This window comes from Lithobates pipiens, unplaced genomic scaffold (assembly GCF_037356315.1).
Source record: "Lithobates pipiens isolate NorthernLeopardFrog02 unplaced genomic scaffold, aLitPip1_a1.2 Scaffold_22, whole genome shotgun sequence".
NCBI classification, from domain to species: Eukaryota; Metazoa; Chordata; class Amphibia; order Anura; family Ranidae; genus Lithobates; species Lithobates pipiens.
The window spans coordinates 97042680-97052679 of NW_027507784.1; the positions used below are offsets into that span (position 1 = coordinate 97042680).

The following is a 10000-nucleotide window of genomic DNA, read 5'->3' on the forward strand; positions in this document are numbered from 1 at the left end:
GAAACCTGCAAAACAGAATTCTAAAGCCTCATTATGAAGGGGCGCCCCCACTCGCCAGGGTGGGGGGGGGGGGAGACTTCTGCAGTTCTCAGAAGTCTGGCAAGAGGAAATTCAGGACAGATGGGGTCATCTCCATGGTGACGCTAGGGTACAAACTAGAATTTCAGGAGTTTCCACCTTCTTGTTTTCTGAGGTCAAACGTTCCCAAAGATCCTGGGAAAAGGCAATCTGTTACAGGCTCTAGACCGATTACTGGCTCAGGCGGTGATCATACAAATCCCCACAGAAGAGCAAAGTTTGGGGTTTTATTCAAACCTCTTTACTGTACCAAACCCAAATGGAGATGTCAGACCCATTCCAGATCTAAAGAATATAAATCAGCTCCTGAAGATCTGCTCTTTTCACATGGAGTCGATCAGGTCGGTGCTTTCTATCCTACAAGGAGAACTTCTGGTGTCCATCAACCTCAGGAATGTATATCTGCATGTCCCTATATTTCCCACTCACCAAAGGTTTCTGCGGTTCGAGGTAGAACAGCATAATTTTCAGTTTGTAGCCTTTCCCTTCGGACTAGCTACAGCAACCCCGGGTGTTTACAAGTGTTTACAAAAGTTCTGGCTCCATCCCTAGCCAGATTAAGGGCACAGGGCTTAACAGTCTTGGTGTACCTAGATGGTCTATTGCTAATAGACCAGTCAGTGGCTTGTTTGGAGCAAAGCATGCGCATTACAACCAAATACCTGGAAAATCTGGGGTGGATTCTCAACCTAGAGAAGTCTTCCTTAAAACTGCTAAAAAGGCTGGAGTACTTGGGTCTGATCATAGACACAGCCCAGAAAAAAAAAGTGTTCTTGCCTTAGGCAAAGATCGACTCCATAAGAGAGCTGGTGCAGATGGTCAGGTCGAAAGGAGAGCCCTCCATTCGCCTTTGCATGAGGTGGTTAGGAAAGATGATGGCTCCATTCAAAGTGTTTCCCTATGCCCAGTTCCATTCGAGACTGTTGCAAAACAGTACATTGTCTGCTTGGAAAAAAACGGTTCAAGCTTTAGACTTGCCAATGTGGCTGTCCCAAGGGTGTCCCAAAGCCTCAGTTGGTGGTTGATAACCCAGAATCTGCTGAAAGGAAAATCCTTCAGACCAGTTATCTGGAAGGTGGTAACGACAGATGCCGGCTTTTGAGGCTGGGGGAGCAGTGCTAGAAAAGACAATTGTGTAGGGACAGTGGTCAAGAACTGAAAAGGACCTTGCCCATCAACATCCTAGAGATTCGGGCAGTGGGTCTAGCTCTGAAGGCCTGGACATTCAGATTACGGGATTCTCCTTTCAGGATCCAATCCGACAATGCCACATCTGTGGCTTACATCAATCACCAAGGGGGCATCAAGAGTCTCAAGGGACAGAAACAGGTGAACCATATCCTAACTTGGGCAGAAAAGGAATGTTCCGTGCCTATCAGCAGTTTTCATTCTGGGAGTAGAGTACTGGCAGTTGCTCCCGGGGGAATAATCTCTTCACCCCAACATTTTTCGGGCTGTTTGCCAGAAATTGGGGACTCCGGACGTAGATCTTCTGGTGTCCAGGTTGAACATGAAGTTGGTCAACTTTGTTCCACGCGGATCAGTTCTCGTGGGATCAGTCCCCCCTGATTTATGTATTCCCCCCTATTCAGTTGCTGCCACGACTTCTTTGCAGAATTAAGCCGGTAATTGTTGTAGCCCCAGCATGGCCCAGAAGGTCCTGGCATTGCAGGGGCCAATATTCCATCCTACCTTACAAACGCTAACTTTAACGGCTTGGCTATTGAAACCCACATTGAGGAAACGTGGGCTTTCTGGGTCAGTTATCTCTACCTTGATTAATGCAAGGAAGACAGTTTCCAGAACTATATATTATAGAGTCTGGAGGGCTTATGTTTCCCAGTGTGAGTCCAAGGGTTGGCACCCTCGGAAGAAAAACATAGGCAGAATTCTTCCTTTCTACGATTAGGGGTAGAGATGAAGCTGGTCTTAAGTACTATTAAGCAAGCCAAGTCTCAGCTTTATCGGTCTTTTTTCAAAGAACGCTTGATTCGCATTCTATGGTCCAGGTTTTTTATGCAAGAGGTAATGTGGCTTAATCCGCCAGTCAGACCTCCTTCGAACCCTTGGGATTTGAACTTAGTTTTGTCAGCGTTACAAAAACAGCCATTTGAACCAATACAGCATACTCCCTTAGTCCTTCTAACAAGGAAGTTGGTGTTCTTGGTTGCTATATCCTCAGCAAGGAGGGTTTCAGATTTGGCTGCTCTTTCTTTTAAAGAGCCATATTTGATTATTCACGAGGACAGGGCGGTGTTGCATCCTTGTCCAAGTTTTCTGCTTAACGTGGTCTCAGGTTTTCACCTGAACCAAGATATTGTCCTGCCATCCTCTTTTCCAAAACCATGTTCTAGGGAAGAGAAGTCACTACATGGTCTTGATGTGGTGAGAGCAGTCAAGGTGTATTTAAAGACGACTGCTCAGATCTGATGACGGATGTTTTATTTGTGCTTTCAGAAGGTCCTAGGAAAGGACAGACAGCATTGAAATCCACTGTCGCTGAGTGGATTCGGCAAGTTATAATTCCGGCTTATGATTTAAGGGGTAAGATTTCACCTTTCCAAGTCAAAGCGCACTCTACCAGAGCAGTCAGTGCTTGTTGGGCAGTGCATCACCAGGCCTCCATGGCTCAGATCTGCAAGGTTGGTCTTCAGTATATACATTCACCAAGTTTTATCAGGTGAATGTAAGAAGGCATGAGGATATTGCCTTTGGGCACAGTGTGCTGTAGGCCTCAGTATAGATCCTCAAGTCTGGGGGTGCCCTACGGGTTGTCTCCCTCCCCTCAAATAGCATTGCTATGGGACGTCCCATATAGTTAATAATATGGCGCTGTGTCCCGTAATGTACGATATAGAACATAGTATTGTTTTTAACAGCTTACTTGTAAAAATCCTTTTCTTGGAGTATATCACGGGACACAGAGGTCCCTCCCCTCTTTCTTTCAAGACTTTGTTTGATCTGTTGTTTACCAGGCATTTTAGCCTGATCTTACAGCTCTAAACCCAAGGACGTAAAAGTGATCAGACGGCTTTATACCCAAAAACTGTCAACTTTTTACTGAAATACAGGGCTGCATTAGAGAGATTTTTCAAACTTTCTGTCCTGCTGACACTGGTTTACCAGGCAGGAAGTGAAGGCAAAAAACTCCAAAAAGCAACAAAGACAAGAAATTAAGGAAAAAAAAACACTTTGTTTAGTAGGGGTACAAGAACGCTAGAACCCCTCTTAAATCTTTATTTTTGTTCCTGTCCTTTTGGATTTTTTTCCTTCACTTCCTGTCTGGTAAAAATTGTTGTCACACCAACAGAAAATGAGAGCAGGTTATGGAGGAAAGGGCATATCAGAGCTTAGGGCAGAGTCTGAGGGTTGCAAGCCAGGGAGATATGTGGTATGGTAATAAGGTGTAAAAAAAATAAAAAAAATAACTTCACTATGCTTTGGCTAAGATCAAGCGTAGTATCCGTTTTCATCAGTGATCTAGTGGAGGTTCTGTGTTGTCATTCTAGCCTAACTAAGGTTGGTGGCTATGAATCTCTGCTAGAATGATGGGTGCTTGGAAGATTAGTACGGCTGGGACAGAAACCGGGGTGCCCACAGGCAGTTGGGGCATGAAAGTAACCTCCCTAGGAAAGAGAAAAAGCCCATTACCTCCTGATTTGAGCGATTTACCATGTCTGGTCTTGGGCTGGGAAGACAGAGGGTCCGCAGTGTCTGTGCCCCCTGGAAGTGGTCACCCTAGGGGTGCTCTTAGTAACAGTTGGGTGTGGGACCCTACGGTGTGAACAGACACATGGTCAAAGTCAAATTTCTTTTCTTTTGCACTGCACCTTTTGGCTAAGTCAAAAAAATAATGAAATTGCGTTTGTGTGTAATAAAATAAATTTTAGTACATTTTTTTTCCCTGAAAATATAGGTTTACAAACAGTTGCACAAATATTGTGTGACAAAAAAAAATTGCAACTACTAGATTTAAGGTCTCAACTTTCAGAAAATACACGGATCTGTGGGTTTTAACCAATTTTATAGCCGATATCAATATGTGCAAAAACAACTAGGGAACTAGTTAATGGTCTGGGAACAGGATCTCTAATACCTTCAGATAGATGTGAATGAGCCCCAAAGGGACCTCATGGAAGAATTAAGGGGGTGTAGCTATCCTCAACATTTACATGCAAAGTCAACATTTGCATATAGCATTGTCTGCCTTTATCTCTGATCTAAAGATTATTTATGTTGTAGTTTTTACAGAATGTAACACCTGTGTATGCATTATTTCAATGCATTGTAAATTGTTCAGGATTTTGACAGGTTTAGTGCTAAATGGGATTTATGGAGTTGGATACCTAAATAGACTGTTTTGCCAGATCTTCTCCCTGAATACATAGTTCAAAATATAAAATGATGAATATTTAGGCCTCACTGACACGAGTGAACTACAATGTACTCCAGTGTGAGGGTGTTCCAAGCATGTAGGCATCAGCCCGTTCAAGAGGAACTGGCCTACTTTCTGTCTGTGTTTACAGCTGTCTGTTCATCAGAAGCCAGTCTAATGGGCAGCTGCTGTCGAACGGACATGCTAAAAAACTCAGTGTTCTGGGGGTCCTATGGTTAGAATACAACAAAACAACAGAAGAGATCTGTGCATAAACATCACTTGTGTTGATGTGAAGATCTGTCAGGTGTATGTACCAAGCTTTAGATTGTAAGCTCCTTGAGGGCAGGGACTGATGGGAAAGTACAATATGTAAAAATTCTGCATAAAAGTGTCAGGGCTATATAAATAATTATTATATGTTATCATTACCTCTTTGAGATTGTCCATAGTAACTGCTGCAATTTTGTCCATAAGTAGAGGACATGGAGTGTTTGTTCGAAGGACCAAAACAGAAAATTGGATAACGTTCTTCAGGCTAAGCTGATGTATGAAACGTTGGCAGGTATGTAATATGGCTTCTACAACTGCCATAGCCATTTGGTTGAAAACTTCTTTATTCTTTAGTTCAAGTATAAGAGAGTCCAAACACTTTGCCTCACTCACTCGCTTCAGGTTATAGCTGTTCAGTTCCTTAAGGAGTTTCCTTACACTTTTTCTATGAGGCTTATGAGCTGAATGCAACAGCTGGGTGACAGCGAACATCATGTGGCTTAAGTCATTAATGTTGCACTGAGCAATGATATCATCAAATTTAGAAAGAACAACTTCATCAATCGTGTTAGGGCTCAACAAAGACATGGCTTTGATGGTCTGGGCAACATGGGATGGAACAGAACTTGACAACATATGCCTGAAATAAGAAATAAAATGTGTTTCAGGTGGGTCTAAAGTGAATCACTTCTGAAAAAAGCCTATCCATATATCAGTCTCTCTCTTTTATATTCATATGCAGTGGCAAGAACGTGAACCTTTTGGAATTAACTGGATCTGCAATAATTTGCCATAAAACATGACCTGATCCTCATCCAAATTCACCTTTGGAACATGTTACATGTCTCATCCTAAAAATGGGTGAAATGTGTAACATGTTCCAGCATCTGTAGCCTCTCCCCCTCCGATTTTTCCTCCCGCCCCAAGGCATCTTCTCTCTCACCCCCCTCGTAACAATTTGAACATAGCATGGCCATGCAGGGCTCCGCTCACATGGCCGCATAATTCATTCACAACTTCCTTTGAACTATCACCTACAAGTACCGCCAACCATTGTGGCTGACAGCTTGTAGTTCTCAATGAACTATGAAGATTTTGTCAAATGCTCTCGTCCAATATACTTCCTGCTTTAAGGTAACTGCCTGCCAATACAAATGTATGAGCAGACAACTATCCTGAGAGTCTGCAGGAGTCTGAGATTGCACTCGCGATCCGCTGATCAGCGGTGCAATGCTCTGTAGGCTCCTTAGAAAAAAAAATATATACATTTTTTTCAAAAGGTAAAGTTATCGAATAAGTCTTTCCCCTTTTATAAGGCCACATATCAGTAGAGGTGCATTTTGGAAATTTGATAAGGTTTGGAGCGGATGGCTCTCCTTCACTGTTTCGGATTGAGAAAATGGTTTAAGTGAGTAACTTGGAAAACACTGTTTAGCTTTCTTTAGCTCTTACTTTTTTTGTTCCTGTGTATCATATTGCCTCTTTAACGGTTGGGGTATCCCATCAGTAGCCCTGACCTTCCTTTGGGGTAAATGTCCACTCTAATGAGCGAGTTACTTCCCTTGTTATATTTCCATTATTTGGGTGGGGAGGATGGGATAAGCACCTATATCTTACTTTAATTGCATTGTCATTGGTAAAGACTGTAGTTTGCTGGTCACAGTTTTGTTCTTTTTGTTATATGTCCCTTCTATCATAGTGCAGACACTGTCCTCTCCTTATTTAGTTATTTGTCTTTTTTTGCCGATTTTGTATGGTTATTGTACTTCATGCAAGCATTTTCGGTAGCTCTGGATCAGATCTGCACAATGTTCAAGAGGAATTTTTGACCATTTCTCTTTGCAAACCTGCTTAAGCTGTAGGATGTCTGTTGTGAGGCCATTCCACAGGTGATGAAATGAGCCCTAAAATTATTATCAGCATGGTCAAATCTAATAACACTGGTGTTAATAGTACATTGGCCAAATAAGTGCTGTAAATAACGATCCCATAAACTGGTGCTGATGATTGCCTTTGGCAGATAGAAGTAATGTTGCAAAACAGAAAAAGTAAATATACTTACAACTCTGATTACAGGTTGCCATTTCAGGATCTCATCTACTTGAGGGCCTGTACACACAGCAGTTGTACTAAAACACAGTTGCTGGTGTGAAGTGGGATGGCAGAGGTGTCAAAGCATCAGTCCCAGTGCATCACACAGGTTACTTTAACAAATGTTACTGGAATGTAACAAAGTGACTGGCTGCAGCACAGTCCAAGATGGTGGATTGTGTCAGTGTGACATGCCCCCAAAAGTAGTATAGTAAATACTTTTGGGGATCGGTGCGGCACTGACATGTTAAATCGGCCAATGTGAACGTGGGCTCAGCTCCCTCCATATATTTACTATGGGAGTAAGGTCTGGAGACTGGCTAGGCCACTCCAGGACCCTGATGTGCCTCTTCTTGAGCCACTCCTCCGTTTCCTTGGCTATGTATTTTGGGTCGTGGTCTTACTGGAATACCCATCCAAGACCCATTTTCAATGCTCTGGCTGAGGGAAGGAGGTTCTCACCCAAGATTTGATGGTACATGGCCCCGTACATCATCCCTTTGATACAGTGAAGTTGTCCTGTTCCCTTAGCAGAAAAACAGACCCAAAGCACAATGTTTCCACCTCCATGTTTGAGGGTGGGAATGGTGTTCTTGGGGTCATAGGCAGCATTCCTCCTCCTCCAAACACAGCGAGTTGAGTGGAGGCCAGAGAGCTTGATTTTTGTCTCATCTGACCACAACACACAGCTCTTCTCTGAAGCATTCAGATGTTCATTAGCAAACTTCAGATGGGCCTGTACATGTGCTTTCTTGAGCAGGGGGACCTTGTGGGTTCTGCAGGATTTCAGTCCTTCACGGCGTAGTGCGTTACCAATTGTTTTCTTGGCGACTACGGTCCCAGCTGCCTTGATATCATTGACAAGATTCTGCCATATAGTTCTGAGCAGATTCCTCACTGTCCTCATGATCATTGAAACATCACGAGGCGAGAGCTGGCATGGAGACCCAGACTGAGGGAGATTGACAGTTATTTTGTGTTTCTTCCATTTGCGAATAATCACATCAGCTGTTGTCACCCTCTCACCAAGCTGCTTGCCGATGGTCATGTAGCCCATTCCAGCCTTGTCCCCGACATCCTTGGACAGCTCTTTGGTCTTGGCCATGGTGGAGAGGTCTTGTGTATGTGTAACAAGCTGAGATTAGGAGCACTGCCTTTAAAAAGTGCTCCTAATCTCAGCTCATTACCTGTATAGAAGCCACCTGGGAGCCAGAAATATTGCTGATTGATAGGGGATCAAATACTTATTTCACTCATTAAAATGCATACCACTCTAACTTTTTTGAAATGTGTTTTTCTGGATATTTTTGTGGTTATGCTGTCGCTCACTATTAAATTAAACCTACCATTAAAATTACAGACTGATCATTTCTTTGTCAGTGGGCAAATGTAAAAAGTCAGCAGGGGATCAAATACTTTTTTCCTTCACTGTACGAGCAAGCTGATACATTCTGACAGGGAGACTCAATGAACCCCCACAGCACTCACAACACTGTAGTAGTTCATTGAAAACTACAAGCCGGCACAGCTGCCGGACCTTGTAATTTTCCTTTTACAGAGGACTGTGAATGAGTGATGCGGCTGGGTGAGGGGAGCAACTTTTTAATTGTAGCACTAGACATGGGGAGAAGATTTCTGGCCTGCTGTCACAGCAGGGTTCAGGAGGAGGGGGCAAACTTATCCTTTCTCTGCATTAAAATAAAAACTGAAAGGTGCCGGCATCTTCTTCTGAGTCCCAGTCTTCATGCCTCCTCCTCATTGGCCAGTGGGGGATGATGCCACTCCTGCGCATGCGCAGGAGCTGGTCACCCCGGTACTGAAAGCTGAGTTGCGCATGCACAGCTCAATTTACAGCACCATAGAAGACAGCGAGCAGGTAGATAGGGGCATTTTGTTGCATAAGAGGCAATGCATATCTCTTAAAAGCCTGACTGCTCGCTGTTTCTAACAATGAAACTTTAGTTCCATTTAAGGGTAAAAAGCAATGCACTACCTGTTCTTCCCAACGGCCCTCCCCGCCACAGTCCCTAAACACTCACCGGACTCTTCTCAAGCTCCAGCACTGCCCCCGTCTGTAGCACCTCTCCCCTCACTTCCTGATTCACAGGAGACGCTGAGGCAACATGAACCATAGGCTTTTGCTGCTGTCGGTCAAATATGGAGCAGGGGCAGGGCTTACTGGCGCTATGCATGTGCACCAGTCACTGCTAAGTACCCAGTTTGCTAAGGAGGCAATTGGAGACGGAAGAATCGAACAATGTCACCGGGAGACTAAGAAGAGGAGGCAAGGGACCTTTCTGTGTAGTAATATTGCACAGAGCAGGCAGGCATTACCTATTTTTATTTTATCAAAAAAAAAAAAAAGCCTTAAAAAGGGGTTGTAAAGGTAAATGTTTTTTCACCTTAATGCATTCTATGCATTAACGTGAAAAAACATCTGACAGTGCCCGCGCCCTCAGTCCCCCCGTTTTACTTACCTCACCCCTCGAAAGTCCCGCACTCGTCCTCGACTTCCTCTTCACCACTCAGCCTGGCCGCTGATTGGCTGGAGTGGTTGGATGGAAAGCAGCGCAGCCATTGGCTCGCGCTGCTGTCAATCACATCCACTGACGCGGAGCGCCGTGGGCGGGGGCCGTGTGATACAGCGAGCAGCTATAGCTGCCGGCTGTATCACAGGAGCGCGAGCGCAGATGCTTCTCACAATGCGAGGGAGCTCGCATGAACGTGAGAAGCACCTGCGGGAGGAAGCCGAGACAGCCACCAATGGACCCCAGAAGAGCAGATTCGGGGCCACTCTGTGCAAAACGAACTGCACAGTGGAGTCAAGTAGAACAGGTTTGTTATTTTAAAAAAAAAAAATTTTTTAACTTTACAATCCCTTTAAGTATCATTTTAAGCGCATTCAACCTGAAGAGAAAATATATATTTTCATTAGATTTTGTCCCATTCTTACAACAGCTGGTTAATTAGCACAGAAAGAATGTACATATGGGTTTTGTTGGATTAAAAGCTACGATTTGTTATTTTTATAGAAATAAACTCCCATACACTTCTGCAGTAAAAATCAATGTAGTTAGTGTTCTAAACATGGACTAGAAAGAGCATTTATTAGCACATTTACATAAAAATAAATATTCTTGCCTTTTTAAACTCATTTGAAGTTCTGTATGTAGACTGGCATCC

The 10000-nt window shown here is 43.8% G+C and overlaps 1 protein-coding gene across 5 annotated transcripts in view; it reads right to left on the reverse strand.

Annotated features, from left to right (window-relative positions):
• Positions 1–10000, reverse strand: part of FASTKD1 (FAST kinase domains 1) — a 96889-nt gene that overhangs the window by 48624 nt on the left and 38265 nt on the right. For all 5 annotated transcript variants that reach the window (XM_077447930.1, XM_077447927.1, XM_077447929.1 and 2 more), the window contains 2 exons: positions 9959–10000; positions 4886–5366 (listed from right to left, as the gene is read on the reverse strand). The exon at positions 9959–10000 is cut by the window's right edge and continues 90 nt beyond it. In XM_077447930.1, coding sequence (XP_077304056.1) covers positions 4886–5366; positions 9959–10000 — 523 coding nt within the window. The remainder of the gene's footprint in view (positions 1–4885; positions 5367–9958) is intronic.